The sequence below is a fragment of the Pleurodeles waltl genome, chromosome 10, assembly GCF_031143425.1.
Source record: "Pleurodeles waltl isolate 20211129_DDA chromosome 10, aPleWal1.hap1.20221129, whole genome shotgun sequence".
NCBI classification, from domain to species: Eukaryota; Metazoa; Chordata; class Amphibia; order Caudata; family Salamandridae; genus Pleurodeles; species Pleurodeles waltl.
The window spans coordinates 491,425,169-491,444,367 of NC_090449.1; the positions used below are offsets into that span (position 1 = coordinate 491,425,169).

Here is a 19,199-nt window from a genome sequence, read left to right on the forward strand (position 1 = left end):
GGAATTTGTCTGATGTCAGAGCCTCTGTTAGTAGACTGGATGAGCTTCTCACCTGGATTTCAGCGCACCTCAACGATCGGAAACAGTCCTCGGTATCAAGGGCTCCTCGATGGCATGGCACCTGGATTTCGGTGCTACTCGACGATCGCAACAGTCCTCGGTGGCAAGGGTTCCTCGACGACACCACTTGTCGGATAGTCAACCACCCTCAACACCAGTCCACAGATGCGGGTCCGCTTTACTCAGCGGTGACAGCTCGTCGCCACATGAAATAAGCGAAGAAAACACTCTGTGGCTTGTATGTAGTTTATCTAAAGCATAAGAATGTATAAATACCTCCAAGAGCTCAGACAGAATATGTCTCCCCTTTCCGATCACAAACGTTGTTTTTTTGTTTACAAGTACATCCCAACTAATGCATAGCAACTGCAACTAACATTCTACAGTAGAATAACTAAGGCCAACTCGCATAAGTCTAAATGAGCATAGTGCCTAAACAACATGCCCAGACTTCTGTATAAGTAGTACAGTCTGTTGTAAACAAACACAATCTAATGGCTTGGACATTGAATTTTTACTACAGCAGCTCTTTCGAGAAGTGAAACAGAATAAAATATTTACACAAACGTCTGTCTTGAAGGACCTTTAGGGGCAGACTAAAGAAGTACTTTATATGTGTTTTTTATCATCCTATCTTGTTGTCTACTCTATTACAGTCGCCGAGTGTGAAAAATAATATAAAATTATTACTAAAGGGAAAGTACTTTTGAAAACAGGGTGGTTGCTGTATATTATTAATATATATGTTGGTGTTTATAACTCAAAAAGAATAGGCATAGTAATGGTACTACACATGTTCTTATTAGTGGCCAGCGAGGCCTCCTTTTATAATATAGAACCTTCAACAAAAACAATTGGGGACGAAACCTATATTTCTTTTAGTCCACTAATTATCAGCCTACCTTTTATTTAAACCTTAGTGAGAGGCTCGTCCCTCTTTTGCCCTTATGGAGTACTATTGCTAATTAGTACTATAATAAAATATGACTCACAGTGTCTCCAAACTAAACAAAACAGCTTCTTTCCAACACCACCTTGTTACGAAACGGAAACCATTCATACCTCTCAGTGAATGCAGAACAGTGATTTAAACAATGGCTCTTTTTCCATCTCGCTGGTGGTGAAACAATATTTTTGCTTTAAAAAATAAACCAAAACAACTCTCATGGTTATACTTGATACTACCGCTTAGGTTGTCAAAGGCCCTAAGAAACCAGATCGTATCACAAAGATTCTTACAGCCTTCCCAGGATCTTCCCTGGACACACTAATTCACTTTATAATAGTACGTATCTTACACAAAGCCTGGCATCTTGTTTTCTAGAGTTACCCAATGGAGAGACTACATCTGACTCAAGGCGAAAGAGACACCAGAAGTAATTCTAACTTAACAAAAGAAATTCCAGATAAGTAGTAATCATAAACTATGAAGCAGTTCATGTATCAAGCAAAGAATCTGAAATCATTGCTATCCTTCTACAATGAACTACAGATACATGTTCAAAACATACCTAAATGTTTAATATCCACAGCGGCTCAACCCAAATGTGTCCTCCTAAGGTCTTATGGCACATCTGTTCAAAACGTACATCATGTTTACCTCCTCCACCTCTCATCCCTTCAAACCTTTTCATGTTGTACTATCAGAGCCTTAAGTGAAGCACTCCACTACCCTTGGGGCTAAGTTAGTGCTATACAAATACCTTAAATAAATACATTACAAGAGCCAGAGAAAGAAGAAAAGAGAAGAATCCTAACTTTGGAATTAAAAAAATGGAAGTGAAGAGTCTTAAACACTGGCAATGTTCTGGCTTTGCCAGTGTTTTTTTTAAAAATGTTTTTGCAGATCCTTATTACAAAAATATTTTTTTTAAATGAGCGCCAGAGCATGCACACAACAGGTGGGCATCTATGAACATTTTCATTAAAAAAACTAATTAAAAAAGTGTCCACACTAAAGGCGTCTGTCCCCAGGGCAGTGCTGAGGGGTATCCAGAGGCGTGCCAGTTTTGACTGCCATCTGTGAACAACATTTTGCGACTTTTAGGCAGTGCGAAAAAGTTCACAGGTGGGGTGTGACAAAGACAAGCCAAGCATCTGACCCCAGTTGACAGGTACTAGGGACCAAGAGGTGTGAAAATAACAGGTCCATACAGTGAGTAGGTGATGTTGGGGGCTGGGGCCCGGCCAGGAAATCAGGCCAGGCTCTGCGACAAAATCCCCACTGCACACAGCCAGAGGAGTGCACAGCAGAAGGTGGCTGCCCTTGCCTATTTAGGCACAGTATAGTTCATGCAGCCTATACCCACTGTTCATGGATGAACACTGCGCAGCGGGGTTGTAAATTAAGGACATCACAAAAAAACAATCAAACGCACTCATAACAGTTAAAAACTGAGTTATGATTCTGACCCAAGAGGGCAGCACCAATCACATGGTTACCAATGCACACAATACACCCCCAGCCAAGTAAAAAAAAAAAAACAACCACACACAATATGCCAATGGAACAAAACTATGAAGAGAACAACATGACTGGCGAGCTACTTTTGTTGTGGTGTGTGCGCTTGTAACCATAGCTGATGAATTTCATTAGTTATGTGCATTTGAGCCACATCTCCGTTTTTCACTACAGATTTCTCATATAAAATTCCACTACAAACGTTGCAGATACATTATCAATAACATCATCAAATATGTCACGAGTGATGTAATATGTAGTGTAATTAGCAGTGCATGGCGAGGGTGCGAGTTAAAGTTACTCTAGGCCAAGAGTTACAGTTACTTGAGATGATGTAAAGTTTCTTACCCGTAGGTGTAGTTTTGCATCTTGAATAGGGTGACCAGGTATACTGGATTTGCTGCGACAGTCAAGTTTTTTTTCGCCAGCAGTCCCGGCAGCTTTCGGGAATTTTAGCTCATGTCCCAGTTTTTATAGCGGGTCGCCTGAAAACTGTGGGAGATGATTTTTTTTTGTTTTCCAATGCAGGGATAGTTGGAAGCTGTTATCAGAAAGCAATTTAATTAACATGCATTATACTAGCTTTAAAAATTGCATTATATTTTCTTTCTTAGTGCCTCTTCTGTAATTCTGTGCTGATGAGCGATGTCATTCTGTGCGCTCGTTTGAAGAAAATTTTTAGTTCTTCTAGTTTTTGTGAAATGTTCCAGTTTTTGGCCTTAAAATTCTAGTCATCCTAAGCTTGAAGAATTTTCCGAATTCACATGCTGTGCATTATTCGGCCATCTAGTTGTTGGGTCCGAAATTTCTACTATTTCACCAATTTTTTTTAGTCTTCTTTTTCCACCAGTTTGTTGGTGGGTGTCGACTGAACCTGTATTTGGTGTCTCCCTGTGACGTTGCCGTACTTCCTCCCGATGTTCCCACCTTAGGTCACCATCTTGAGATTCCTTTCCCCCCCTCCTTCTTGGTAGAGCTGGGTTGCTTGTGAATCCAGACAAATCTTCAAGCTGCAAAACTACACCTACAGGTAAGAATCTTTACTTTTTGCGGTGTGAATCCTTTCAGGATTCACATGCTGTGCATTGAATTTAAAGCAGTTTTAACTACTGTGGTGGCTGTGTTGAAGATAGGCATTGACCTGTAAATAAATGCTGTAGCACCCTTTGTCCAATCTGAGAGTCCTTGTTCATCTGAATATCAATGCAATGTTTTGTAAATGTGTGCACTGATGACCAAGTTGCTGCAATGCAGATTTGTTGTAATGGAGTATTATATAAAAAAGCAACTTTTGCACCCGTTTTCTGTGTTGAGTGTGCTCCAGGTGGTATTGTTAATGCTTCACCTGCACTGGTGTGACATAACTGAATAATTTATGCAATCCAGAACTTTGTAACTTGTTTCCCCAAGTAGCTCTTTGAGAAAGATACAAACAATTGGCAAGTTTTCCTGAAAGGTTTGTCTTTTCAATATAATACATAATGGAGCGTCTTGCATCCAATATCTGCAGTGTTCTTTCAGCGTGTCTTTGGATTTTGAGAGAAACTTGGAACTTGAACAGATTGATTAATGTGACCACCTTTGGTATGTATGAATTGTGGATCTGTTCTCATGACAATTCTGTCTTTATGAATTTGGAAAAGGGGTTCTTGAATTGTGAGTGCTTGTAACTCACTAACCCTGCACAGGGAAGTCATAGCTACTAAGAAAGTTGTCTTTAGAGTTAGCATCTGTAAGATAGCTTTGTGTGATGGCTCAAAGGGCTCCTTCATGAGTTGCCTAAGACCTAAATTTAGGTCCCTTGTGGGTGCTGGTACCTTTCTTGGTGTGCTATGCTTTTTGCACCCTCTAACGGTCTTTTACCGCTGCGGCTGTGAAACAACTTCTTCCAATTTGATCACTTGTATAGGCCGCTATTGAAGACAGATAAGCCTTTAAGGATGCATATATAGGACCCTCTAGTAAAAGATGGGTTAATTATTTTAACACTGTATTTTCACATGTGATCTTCACACCAAAGTGAAAATCTTTCCATTCTGCCATATAACATTTCCTAGTTACTGGTTTTCTAGCTTTCATTAATACTGCAATTGTATTTTCTGGTAACTTCATGGGCCCGAATTCTAAGTCTTCAGGAGCCACACCGTTAGTTTGACAAATTCTGATTCTGGGTGCAGTACCTTTCCGTTTTCCATTGACAGCATATCCTGAAATTTTGAAAAGTTCCTTAGACTAACTGTACTATATATAAATACCACGTTTGTCTTGCCCATTGCAAAGCAATTGAAAATCAAGGTCATGCAAATCATTTTGCATTTGTTGATGACCCTTTGTAACAGTGGAATTGGGAGGAAAAGCGTATCCAAATGTCTCTGACCAGTTTATTGAAAGAGCATTCCCCAAAGACTGAGGGTGTGGCTGTCTGGAGGCAAAGTTTTGGCATTTTGCATTCCAAGGTGTTGCACACATTTATTGTTGGTGTGTCCCACTTTTGGAAAATCGTTTGCACCACTTTCTGATTGAGTTCCCATTCATGGGAGCATGAGCCTGCCTGCTAAAATCCATCTGCCTCGCATTTCTCTTTCCCTGGCAGATGTATCGCCTGAATCTCCATGTTCCTCTGAATTGCCCATTTCCAGTGTTTCTGAGCTAGCCTCAAGAGGGGTGGCGGTTGAGCCCGCCCCCGCTTGTCGATGTAAAAACATAGTTGTTGTGTTTTCTGTTTGAATATATATATTGTCTTTCCTCGAAGGTGTTTCTGGCAAGCTTTCAATGCTAGAAAAAGTATTTACCTCCAGGATGTTGATGTATTGTACAGCATCAGGATTATTCCAGATCCCCTGTGTTTTCAGAAAGCCCATGTGTGCTCCCCATCCTATTTGTGAGGCATCTGCAGGTATTGTTACTGAAGGGGTTTGTTGCAGAAATTGCCTTCCTCGTGTAATGTTTTGTCTGTTGAACCACGCAATTTCCTCCTGAACCTTCTCCTTGAAAACAACTAGATCTTCCCAACTACCTGTAGCTTGAGACCACTGATTTTGAAGCCACTCCTGGATTGCTCTCATGAAATCTCACATATGGGATCAAGGGAATTAATGATACCATCTTTCCTAATAATTTCCCTACAGTCCTCGCTGTCAGAGCTTGCCCCTTTCAGTAAAAGAGAATCTCCTCCAGAAGAGATTGAGTCTTCTTCTCATTGGGTAATACCTTCCCTTGAATCGAATTCAATCTTGCTCCCAAGAAAATCTTCTCTTGTTCTGGTTCTGGAGATGACTTCTCTATGTTTAATGAGAAACCTAGAGTGTACAGTGTCGTCATCACAACTGGAACATCCTGCTTGAATATTTCGTAAGTGTGTGCTCGTAGTAACCAATCGTCAAGGTAAAGATATACATGTATATCCATTCTTCTGAGATGTGCTGCCACTGCAGCCAGGCACTTTGCAAATACTCTTGATGCTGACTTTATTCCAAAGGCTAGTCCCTTGATGGATAATGTTTTCTATTTACCACAAACCTTAGGTACTTTTTGTACTTTGCATTCATTGGTATGTGGAAATAAGCATCCTTTAAGTCTGTAGTTGCCATATAATCTCCTTTTTTGCAATTGTGGAATAACTTCCTGTAAAGTTGTAATTTTTTACTTTTGTGCCTTTATAACTTTGTTCGTGAACCTGAGATCTAGGATTGGACGCAGGGATCCGTCTACCTTTGGTATTAGGAAATATGTTGAGTAATTTCCCTTGTTGATTTCTTTATTTGGGACGTGTTCTTTTGCTTGCTTGTTTAACAATTCTCTGACCTCCTTGAGAAGGTGATCTGTTTCCTCCCTTGAATATATCTTTTTCTTTGGACCTCTTGTTGGAGAGGATTTGTTTAGTTCTATACAATACCCAAAATGTATTGTGTTTAGGACCCATATGTTTGAAGTTATCTCCCTCCACTCCAGGAGAAAGCTTTGTAATCTTCCACCTAATGGTGTGCTGTGATGGTATTCTGAATTTTTGCTGTTTCCTACCACTGATGGTATTTGTGATGTAGCTGTTGATGCAAGCAGTCATTTATTAGCAAGAGTTGTACCTCCTCTAGCTCATTGTCCTCTTCCCCTGGCTCTTCCTTAAAAGGAATTTCTTCCTTGCTGTTGATACTGCCAGCTATATTGTGATGCAGAGGTCCGAGTACCACTGTGGAAGCCTGGCTGAGAAGTCCCTGACTAGCATGTACAGCAGTGGTTCCCAACCTGTAGTCCGGGGACCCCTGGGGGTCCGCGACTGCTTAGAAAATTAAATAATGTTAATAGATTAGCTCCCCAGTTTTCAGTAATGACTCAGTAGGGGGTCCTCAGTTTCCAATAATGATTCAGTGGAGTTCCCCGTGTTCCAGTAATGATAAAGTGGGGGTCCACAGAAGTCAAAAGGTTGGGAACCACTGCTCTAGAGGATGGTCTTTTTGCAGAGAAAGACCCCCTTAGAATTCCTCCACAAAACTGCAAAGCGCCCATGGACTTAGCTGTTTCATTGTCCTTTTTTACCTGGTTGAGGCTTTCATCAACCGAGTTGTTGAACAATTGCTGTCTGTTGAAAGGGGTGTTTATTATGTTTGCTAGTACTTTGGGCTTGAAAGCAGAAATTCTCTCCCACGTGTGTCATCTTAGGGCAACCCTATCATCAACTGGCGACTAGACATGTCCACCGCATCCAGTGCAGATTTTAAGCAAGTGTTTACTATATTTTTCCCGTTTTCTACCAGATGTGCTGCCCTCTTTTTATACTGTCCTGTGAGGTTTCATTCATTCTCCTAACTCCTCCCAATGCTGTTGTGTGTATCCATTAAGCAAAGCACTGGAATTTGCAATGTGCCATTGGTTTGCCACACTCCACTCCATCCTGCGGCCCATGAGTTACATCCTCTTACTTTCTTTATCTGGGGGTGGCCCGGATTTCAAGGGAATGTTGCCCTCTTCCCTGCAGTGGAAGTTATTAATCAGCTGGTTTCACCCTGTTTTGGAAGTGTTTTCCGCTTCCAGTAAGGAGCAGGTTCACTTTGACCAACATATTACATAAACCGTTCGAATAAATGTAATATATTCGTCAACATACCCATTACTATTCCCCCACACGTCTTCTATCTCAATAACATGTTTATTCACCTAATGCAAAGTGGTGGCAGGTGAAGAGTTATGCCTAACAAACTGCAGTTCCCAATAACTAACAGGATTTGGGTTATCGTATTTGAAATCACATTGTTTGGCTGTATAGTTGAAATAGGAGCTACATGGATATATGAAGGTGGATACATGGAGGCCAAATATATAAATAAAAAATAAAAATAAAAATAAAAAATAAAAAGCTCATTAGGCCAGGAATCTTAATCAAAGATATTATTGGTGAGCGGGAAATTAAAACCAAGTCACTCTAGGTAATTATGGACGTCTAGGTACCTTTGGGATGTTCTTCATGAGAATCACAACCAAGAAGTCATGTGCACCTGAGATGTCACTGTGGTGCTGTCAGTAGGCATATGATGTGGAGCTGACCAGTGGGAAAACAACCAACTACTTATATTTGCAGAATTTAGACAGGACCTGAATTAGCCCATGGGTCAATTTATGATGAATACCTCATTGATCACAGCAAAGCATTTCTCTTTGGGATGCGAACTGGCTGAGCCACCTACCCGAGTACTGCGGCATTAGGTGGCAGCAAGAAAATAACTTGCCTACATGTATAGGGCAATCAAATGAATCATTCTGGTTGATCTGAATAACATATCAACTTTCCTAGATGTACTGCGCTGCCTCAAACTCAAATGCTTAGACATAATAGCGATGAAGCTGGCATTTTACATATGGTGTCAAACTGCATAGATCTGGATTTATTTTTGACCAATTTACCTCAGTGGCACAACCATAACTTATGCATACCACAGGACTGCTTGTTTGGATTACTGGCACAACTAACATCAAACAATCTGCTAGTAGCTAGTTCATGGATTTAGTGCTGCTGTTTTCCAAACGACTGATTGCAATGCACTGGCATTCCTCTAGAGCCCCTGATTATTTCCACTTGGGGAGGGGCATAATAATGTTGGGGACAGCAGAAAATGGAACAGATGAGCAATGCGCAAAAAAGGGCAGGGGGACCACATCCCTCTTTATCTGGGACATTATTCTGTTTAAAATGACCTGCATATCAAACCACTTGTCCCCTTGAACACATTTAGTGTACCCTCTAGGATGAACACCGAATAGACAGGGGGATGCATCATTAGTATTCCCAAAAAAGCGGTTGTAAATGTAGGGAATGCATAAATCGAAATATATGAATGACACGTCTGTGTTTACCCCTACCACACTGATCAATAATTGAGGGTTACTTCCATGACCTGCAAAACATATATCGGGAATATCAGAATATTAACAGTGACTGTACAGTGTCATTAAATCATCTCTGGTTTAACGGTCAGAATAAACTTAGAGATCAGACTCACTGAAGCCTTAGAAATGGGTTGGTGTGCTCTTTAATGTGTACTTTTGTATGTATCACAAAACTAGTAATCATTATGCAGAAAAGGAAAGGATACCATAGGTATGGGATGACGATTTTGCATTACATTCCATTTCTCCAATAAAATAAAAATAATATATGTTAAATGAAGTTTAAAAATATTTTGCCACCAATTTTATTATGCACTAATCACCTGTGAGAGTATCCTGGGTCTTGAGCATGTGTTGGCGAGCAGTACCTACAATGTTATTCAAGGAGCCAGGTCTTCAGCCTCTTGCGGAACTGAAGAAGTGAGGAGGAGGCTCTGGTGTGTTGAGAGAAGTCATAGGAGTATAGGCAACTTCGGGCTGCTGTGTTGTGAATGTGGGGGGGGATGAGTGAGAGAGACAGAGCATAGGTGTCTGGCATGGCATGCTGGTGATAGGATATTCTGCTGTTGAGGTACGCTGGTCCAGTGTTGCTTAAGGCTTTGTATGAGTGTGTGAGGAATTTAAATTGACTGTGCTTGTGATCAGGGAGCCAGTGAAGCTCCTTGAGGTGTGGTGCGATGTGGATGCAGCATGGGAGGTCGAGTATGAGTCTTGCTGTACAGGGAGTGCAGAATTATTTGGCAAGTTGTATTTTTGAGGATTAATTTTATTATTGAACAACAACCATGTTCTCAATGAACCCAAAAAACTCATTAATATCAAAGCTGAATATTTTTGGAAGTAGTTTTTAGTTTGTTTTTAGTTTTAGCTATGTTAGGGGGATATCTGTGTGTGCAGGTGACTATTACTGTGCATAATTATTAGGCAACTCAACAAAAAAAAATATATACCCATTTCAATTATTTATTATTACCAGTGAAACCAATATAACATCTCAACATTCACAAATATACATTTCTGACATTCAAAAACAAAACAAAAAAAAATCAGTGACCAATATAGCCACCTTTCTTTGCAAGGACACTCAAAAGCCTGCCATCCATGGATTCTGTCAGTGTTTTGATCTATTCACCATCAACATTGCGTGCAGCAGCAACCACAGCCTCCCAGACACTGTTCAGAGAGGTGTACTGTTTCCCCTCCTTGTAAATCTCACATTTGATGATGGACCACAGGTTCTCAATGGGGTTCAGATCAGGTGAACAAGGAGGCCATGTCATTAGATTTCCTTCTTTTATACCCTTTCTTGCCAGCCACGCTGTGGAGTACTTGGACACGTGTGATGGAGCATTGTCCTGCATGAAAATCATGTTTTTCTTGAAGGATGCAGACTTCTTCCTGTACCACTGCTTGAAGAAGGTGTCTTCCAGGAACTGGCAGTAGGACTGGGAGTTGAGCTTGACTCCATCCTCAACCCGAAAAGGCCCCACAAGCTCATCTTTGATGATACCAGCCCAAACCAGTACTCCACCTCCACCTTGCTGGCGTCTGAGTCGGACTGGAGCTCTCTGCCCTTTACCAATCCAGCCATGGGCCCATCCATCTGGCCCATCAAGACTCACTCTCATTTCATCAGTCCATAAAACCTTAGAAAAATCAGTCTTGAGATATTTCTTGGCCCAGTCTTGACGTTTCGGCTTGTGTGTCTTGTTCAGTGGTGGTCGTCTTTTAGCCTTTCTTACCTTGGCCATGTCTCTGAGTATTGCACACCTTGTGCTTTTGGGCACTCCAGTGATGTTGCAGCTCTGAAATATGGCCAAACTGGTGGCAAGTGGCATTGTGGCAGCTGCACGCTTGACTTTTCTCAGTTCATGGGCAGTTATTTTGCGCCTTGGTTTTTCCACACGCTTCTTGCGACCCTGTTGACTATTTTGAATGAAACGCCTGATTGTTCGATGATCACACTTCAGAAGCTTTGCAATTTTAAGAGTGCTGCATCCCTCTGCAAGATATCTCACTATTTTTGACTTTTCTGAGCCTGTCAAGTCCTTCTTTTGACCCATTTTGCCAAAGGAAAGGAAGTTGCCTAATAATTATGCACACCTGATATAGGGTGTTGATGTCATTAGACCACACCCCTTCTCATTACAGAGATGCACATCACCTAATATGCTTAATTGGTAGTAGGCTTTCGAGCCTATACAGCTTGGAGTAAGACAACATGCATAAAGAGGATGATGTGGTCAAAATACTCATTTGCCTAATAATTCTGCACTCCCTGTAGTGTTCTGAATGGTTTGGAGTCTGTGTAGGATTTCTTAGGAGATTCCTGCACAGCGAGCATTGCTATAGTCCAGTCTGCTAGTGAAGAGTGCCTATCCAAGCAAACCTTATCACAAAACCACTGGTAGGCCAGCTCCCAACTATCTCAGCCAGTTTGTTTAATCCCAGAACACGGCAGGAGGGTAGAGTAGTGAGCAACAGTCTAGAAACTGAGAAGGTGACAGCCGCTTTTCACATGACCACATTTGTCGGCCTTCAAAACATCCTAAAACTGAAGAGCACAAAGCCCAGGGACAAGAAGACAACAGACCAAATAATAGGTAGTTGGGGAATATTATTAATTCAGGAGTACAAACTACTAAAGTCACTTAGAAAAAAAAATTCTGGCTTGCCTGAGAAAAGGATGAATTATGACTGATTCAGGTAAGCAATTTTGTATGCCTCAGTAGAGGGCACATTTTAGAGCAACCTAATAAATGCATGTATAATAGTGTGGCGGGAAATCTGCACATAACTAATCACAGGAGTAAAGAAAGTTTAAAAAAAAAAAAATCGGAGTATAGTTTTTATTTTTTATTTTTAAACAGAACCCCACACTTCCACTCTCCCCCACAGCGCCAATATTTTAACAACTCTGCAAGTCTAACCAAACACTTTCAAACTAAGGCTCTCAGTCGCTCTCGATGACAATAAAGGAGTCTCTGAAAACGTCAATGTTTCCTAATCTCTCCTACTTCAACTGGCATGTTAGATATAGAGCTTCTGACTGATCCCCAAAAGACACAGTACTTTCATACTTATGATTACGACTTGCATCGCCATCCATTGTCTCATCTGAACATGCTAAGGGATGCTAAAGGATAAACAAGTTCACACCATAGAATAAACTGTGCAACCGTTTCCAAAGATTTCATGCCAATTTCCTATTTTATTCGGTATTGTGTATGTTTTACATTTTGAATGATGGACCCATGAGTATCAGGCCTGATACTAACCTTTGACTCGGGGAACAAAATGCCCCCTGCCATATAGTACAGGTGATTGCATGGGCCTTTCTGAAAGGCTACCCATTCTAATGGTATTTGGCAAAACTCTTTCTACCAGTGAATAATTTTTTTTTTTTTTAAACATATAATCTGATGCCTTAGTTTGCATAGAGTGACCCGTAGTCAGTACTGAAATCTAGATACATTTTATTTTAGGACTCCAGAGGTTTCACCCTACAGAAATGCAAAAAAGCCTCCAAGTGTCAATCAAAACATAAATGGCTGCTTTGTTCACTAACCTGGTTCATGGTAGATGCCATCATTTTCCCCATCAAGGTGGGACTGTCCAATTGTCGAGGCAACTAGTTTTTCCATGGGCGTGAGGCGGGTGTTAAAGATGGATGATGAGGACCTTTTAGTGGTAACCTTTCTCTTCACATCCAGTCGGATGTCCCTCCATTTGTGCTTGAGATCATCAATCGAACGGGGTGTGTATCCGAGGTCATTAACATGACGCTGGATCTGATTCCACAGCTGACTCCTGCGTTGGTTCCTACGTGTTGATTCAGTTCTCCAAGCTTCAACGCCATAGAGAGCGCTGAAATGCTTCACTACATTTTTTACCAGAGTCTCCGTTTCTTCATTTGAGAAATTGGCTTTCCTTCTCCTGTAAGGACCTCCGCAAAAGCTGCTTGAATCTTGTCCTTGAGAGGTGGCAGGGGAGACGGAAGGAAGTGGTTTTGACAAGACGAGTTGTACAGCTAAGCGGCTACTCTGCGTGGCAGACTGATCTTGCTTTGGGTTTTTTTTATCCTGTGCAGCAGACCCATTATCCTGTGTTACAGATTCATTTTCGTGAGAAGCAGGTGTGACAGACCTGCCGTCCTTAGTGGCAGATTCCTTGTCCTTCAAAGAAGATCCACCGTCTTGCACAGTAGTGTCATTACCCTGTGCAGCAGACTTGTCATTCTTCCTAGCAGTCTCAACATTATTCACATCAGACTTTCCATTCTGCCCAGCAGATGATCCATTCTCAGTGGCAGGCTTCCCATTCGGCACAGGACAAGAACCATCTCCAGACCCATTACCCTTTTGTGACAACACATCAGGCTTGTTGCTCTCTTTTTTTGTAGGACTTATGGAGGAGGAGCTATCACTTGGCGAGCTAGGTGAGGAAACAGAGTAAGAACTGTCCGAATCCATGGCAGGTGGGGTTTCTGCCACATGACGAGAAGCTGATCGAGTATTAATCCTCCTACAGTTGGGTAGACTTTCAGCTGACATGGTTTGGGTTTCTCAAAAACATCACACGTTTAAACAGACGGCGTGGACTTCGGCAAGTATCGATGGGAACTACTCAGCACTGCATCACAACGATTCAGCTCCTCCCACCTGGATAAAATAACAAGACAAAATTAAAAAACTATTCAAACAACCCCTGTCGTTTTTCCTCACAACTGCCCAAGATTCAAGGCCGAGGCAGATCAAATCACACTTTTTACTTTTCACTAAGTCACCGAAATGCCAAAGGCTGACTTATGAACAGAAGAGGAACCATATTTTACAGGATGTCACTAACATGTTTTACCATTGTTGAAGTTCAGTTTGCTGATGGACTAAAGCTACGGCCCTTCTCTGCTGCATTAACCCAGCGCTCTTCTATGATCATTTTCCTCTCAAATTGACCCACACATCTGGCCTACGGGCATCTCTTGGGCTGCAATGGGGTCAATTATCATTATATTGCACTAGACTGAACATGTTTTACTCACAGTTAAATTGAAGTATTTTTGGTGTTCGTTCCTGATGCAGACAATAGCCTTTCTGGACAAAATGGATGCCCCTTAAATATGTCTTGACGCCTTGATTCTAATGTGCTCCTTAATTTCGTTCTGTTTCAGTTAAAAACTGACAGGAGCCCCCAATTAAAAATTCATTATTTTTTTTAAAAATTGTGTGTTTCTACAGTCAACAACTCAACCCCTCTGCGCCCGCCCCTCCCAAATTCTCCACCGACCTTACTGGCCAAGCTCAGTTTGCTTTGACAAATCTCAGTCATAAACTTTAAAATTTTGGCCCCATACAATACGTGGGGAGGGTGGCACTCTATGCGGCTATTATGGGTTTGTATGAGGGACCACCATAGTTTCTTCTAAACTTCCTAAGCCCACTACTGTAGTCAAGGCTAGAGTTTCTATGAACTCTAAATGCAACTTCCAATTTAACTTCTTATCAATGGTCATTCCTAAGTATTTAAGTTACCTTTTCAACCATCATTCCTGATTACCCAGGTAAAGTGGTCTCTCATTTTATCAAATACCAAGGTTTTAGTTTTTCCTAGATTTATTGCTAGGCTGCTCCTCTCACACTACCCAAGAAAGGATTGAAGTTTCCTCTGTAGCCCAATTTGTTTTAGATCCATAATAACCGTCATTTGAGCATAATAAACACAGAATATTGAAGGGTGTGTTTTCTCTGTATCTTGCACATCTCCCCCAGACATTACAGAGTAGACAAACTGGGAACTAGTAAACATTCCTGTCTTATATTGTTTTTTATTGGAATTTTATGAGACAAATTACAATTGTATCTAGTATTAACTTTGCCCATTTCACATATTGTAGTTCCTTCAAAACTGATAAAGGTAACTCAATTCAATGTAACTTTATTTGGTTGTTTTTAACCTTAAAGTGCATAAATTCAACATAAACAAAATACCCATTTTTCCCACCATAAAGTGCATCAATTTAAACACAAACACCTTAAAAGTCATGATTCTGACGAAAGATTAATTGCATTCAACCTTAAAGGGTGTTAATCAAACATAAATAAAAATCCCTTTTTAATGTCCTGTCGTAAAGTGTGTATAGTAAAAAGCAAAAACAAGCTTAAGATCACCATTTAAAACGTAGGGTGCCTATTTGTTAAAATTGCAAAATGGTTGTGCAGTTAATAAATTAAAATTAACTCAATATGTTAAGACCGTAGCTGTTGGCTATTTTTGTGGACCATCCGCTCCGGACTCTCAGTTTCTGGTCTTCATCTTTGTTTGTGGTAACTGTGCATGTGCCTATGGGATGTGCAGCCAAGGATGTGCTGGCGAGAAACTAGTCGAAGTCTTTGGATTTCGAATGGAATCAGGATCCCCTTCCCTTACTGCTAGGGGGGCATTTTAGAGGAGGTTATTTACCGTGGTGACAAATTTTAGTCCTCGGCACACCAGCGGGATTGACGTGGCAGCCAACCAGGTAATAACAGCTTGCCTGCAAGTCTGTATGTTCAACTACAAGAAGGTTGGTTTAAGTAGTAACTTCCTGTGATCCAAGACTCTTGGGCATGTGCAAATTAGATGACTGAGTGTTTCAGGTTTATAGCCGATTAAGCAGCAATTTGACTGTCTTCTCGCCCTTTCATGATGGAAGAAGGTACTTGGAGTCAAACAGGCCAAATCAGAAGAGCATTATTCGCTGTTTTGTGACTTGATTTAAGTGTGGGCAATGTATGTTTGAGGTTTCAAGCTGGTATAAGAGTTCAGCACAGCTCATGCATTCCGCCGCTTTGCAACTCAGTATTCCCAAGCCTCTTAAATTTGTCCCCAAAGAGTTAAGAGATTTGCTAGATCAAATGCAGATTGGAAACCTAAGAAGCAGCAAAATAAACCACATCTGGTTTCTTTTGCCTTCTGATCCATGGCCCACAAGTTAAAGCAGTGGTCTACTGTCAAGTGACCCTCCACTAGCACCAGTTCATTTTGATCTAGCCAGTCTTCCAAGTTCCAAGAAAGCGGCAGGTCACAACTGCTTTAAATAGATGACCAAATAATTTGTCTCACCAATCAATATTTTTCTTTACAATGAATATGTGATGACGTTGTTGGGCCAGCTGTCATTGTTAGTTTAACTCAAGTTATTACCTTTTCTATGGCTTTCGGTAATTATTCCTAATAATTCCCCATATGGAGCACACCACTCACTTGGCTGGGAATAATTTTTATTAGCATACATTTTAGTAAGGTATCTTACCCAGTCTTCTTTTGTAAGCATGTGGCTGTGGTTGATAGGCATTAAACTAACTATATTTTGTTAAAATCTGTAAAATGTGTAGCACGACGGTACAAGTACAGTACATTCATATTTGCACATGGAAAGCTACTTTGTTACGTTTTGATAAAAGCCCTGGGTACAAATGTCCACCTGCACTCCAATACTCCTCTTTTCTCTTCCCACAACTATGACATGTTATTTACCCATTTAAAGATTATAAAATGGGAATTCAAATATGTTTGAGGGCACCGGAAGCTTGTAACTTGAGACATAACAGGGTGGGAGAGCAAGCGTGAGCGAAATGTGGGGCTGCCTATACCACGATTGAAGCTTGGACTGTTGCTGACACCTCCCACTGGTGTTAACGAAGACTGGTACGTTTCAGCACACAAATGCAAATTTGTGGGTTTGTTAGTTATTGGCACCCCCCCCCTTACTGCCACTTCCACACGAGCCATGCTACCATGTGTTTTCTTCTACATAACCTTTCTTCCTGGTGTTCCCGTCGTCACTCGTTATTGGGTTCTTTCATTTTCCACTCCTTTCTTATAGTCGCTTTCCACATTAGTTCTTGTTCCATTCTCCCAGGTCTCTCAACTACGTCCTCCTTACAACCCACTTGGTCGCCCCATCCACAGTAGCGCAATCTCCCCTAGTTACTTCTGACCCGTTGCTCAGATTGTTAATCCTTAAAAGAAAACAAAAAAGGACAAGCGTAATCTTTCTCGCTCGGGGTCGCTGATAGACCTTCCTATACCGGCTGAGGATGACACGCTTTGGGTATTCAGTGTCGGACGTGCTCGAGCCAACATTACTATGAGACAGCACCAAATTTACAGGTGCAGCTCAATCTTAAACCTGGTACTGTGCAAATAAGATAGTCACAGTTGGAGAGTCTCGGGTAGACGGCACTACGCGTGCACACAAACCCTACTCTGCACCAAGGGCCGCGGCCTGGGCTGGGCCCGCGCGCCTTGGCTTGGCGGGCGCCATACCCCGCCCCCCGCGCCTCCTCATCCGCCGGCCTGCGCTCGGGGGCGGGCCGAAGACAACGCGGGCGCCGGGGACTAGGCCTATGCCTGAGAGTGGATGATACGGAAGCAACCGGCATATCATCGCCTCTCCTCCCCAAAACCTGGCAGTACAGGAGGGGGGGCTCTTCCCGCAATGAAGTCAGACCGGGTCTGAACAAGAGAAGTGAGAGTGCCCCCCACCCCCGCGAGACTTTACGCGCTTGATTACGTCCTTGATCCGTACCGCCCACCAGTTACCGAGGGTATCAGCACTCCGTTCACTCGAGCTCCCACATAACTCGAGAGCACCCCACAAAACATCCCTCGCTACTCGAAACGAATGTCCACACACTGAGCCCACAACACTCACGACGCACCAATGCCCCCCCGACGGCTATTAACTGTGAACTCTTTTTCCGCGAGGCTCTACTGTCCCAGGATGAGTCAACTCACCCTCCACATGGTACCCCAACACAAGTCACGCACTACTGCCACACGCCCCCGTCCCTAGAAAGCTTTGGACTACGCGGTGACCCCGCAGAAGTTAAGGCACAAACTACTAAAAGGAGGGTCTCTGTAAATAAACACCCACCCTGCAATCCAGCCAATTTGCTTGAACTGTGCCTAGAAAGTACGGGGGGGGGGGAGGCAAGAGAGGGTTGCTAGTACCTCCAGTGCCAGGAGACATTTTCACATTTATTGCACTCGCCATCAAATGTATCTAAGACATCTCAAATCTAAATATTTACGACTACAGAAGCGTGCGCAGAACCACTGGGGCAAAATTGTTTGCGTTAATGAGGAAGGGGCAGCTGACCCTTGGTGTGTACACTGTTGCTTACTTCATGTCCTGCCTCCGTTGACTCCTTCTCACCTGGAACCGGACGTGTCCTCGTTTTGGGAATGAACTCCCTTCTGCCCGGCAGCGCAATCGGAAGACCCAGGGGTTGGCTTTCTTTTTGGGTACAGGGATCTTGGGTGAGAGGTTGACTTTCCGGGGCACCATGCAGCTTCCCCTGCTAATGGCTGCTGCCTGCTACCACAAGCTTAGAAGGAGGCGGAGTCCCTGCTCACTTCCTCCTCTTCCCCTCCCATTCTCAATGAACCCCTCCTATCCCTGCATCCTTCTCTGTCTTCGTCTCCCCATTCGATCACACCCATCGCTGCCTTCCCCTCCCCTTTCTGACCAGCCTTCCTCGTCACCATAGCCGGGGTAGCAGTCGGGCATACTATGCCCTTTTCAGCACTCCGCGGTGCAAGTCTTAGGGACTTTTTAGAATACATTACTGTACACATATTGTCAAAGTCCTATAAGAAGATAATGCATTAACATTTAACTTTTTTTTATTGCTGAAAGCCATAAAGAGTAGACCGTGCAGCACACATAGGGACTAAACTATGTTGCAAATATCAAGTCAAACTTATTTTTAAAAAGAAAGCGAACTAAGCAAAATAAAACAACTGTTGTGTACCAAGATAAAGTCCTCAGCCACCTAAATATGTAGATACTAAAACAAAAAATGAAACGGAAACTAGAGGCTGATCAACTACATTTTGGAGGTTGGTGTCGGGAAGAGAACAGTAAATATATTTATGTATATTGCAGATGTCTTGTCCGCACTCCCTTTTCGTAGTCCTCCTTTGAGGTCCAGAGCATATGCAACCTTGTTTCATGGATATTTTTCCTTTTTGACAATTGTATCCAGTGGACAGGTGCTATAGGATTAGTGTCGGATGTCAATTTCAAGGTTTTGGACAACAAATTTAATGTTCTAACAAAAAAGTAACTATCTGCTCGGGGCAGAGCAACGTCAAAGTCAATGGGGCGCCTGAGACCAATCAAGTGTGAGATTGTGTTCCGAGTTGTGAGGCATGCTCAAACGAGAAGAGTGTTGTGTGGTGTCCTGCTGGACAAGTCATGCAGCAGCTCCTCCCTAGGGGCAGAGTTTACACCCACCCCACACCTATCCATCAC

At 42.3% G+C, this 19,199-nt stretch overlaps 1 protein-coding gene across 5 annotated transcripts in view; it reads right to left on the bottom strand.

Annotated features, from left to right (window-relative positions):
- Nucleotides 1-18,283, bottom strand: part of LOC138261647 (uncharacterized) — a 40,842-nt gene extending 22,559 nt beyond the window's left edge. Inside the window, exons 1-2 of one of the 5 annotated variants that reach the window (XM_069210812.1) lie at nt 18,067-18,283; nt 12,468-13,560 (exon numbers count right to left, since the gene is read on the bottom strand). In XM_069210812.1, coding sequence (XP_069066913.1) covers nt 12,468-13,452 — 985 coding nt within the window. In that variant the 5' untranslated portion in view covers nt 13,453-13,560; nt 18,067-18,283. Of the gene's footprint in view, nt 1-12,467; nt 13,561-16,696; nt 16,824-18,066 lie in introns of those variants that run through there. The other 4 variants (XM_069210813.1, XM_069210814.1, XM_069210816.1 and 1 more) reach the window with 4 other exon arrangements.
- Between the last annotated feature and the right edge of the window lie 916 nt (nt 18,284-19,199).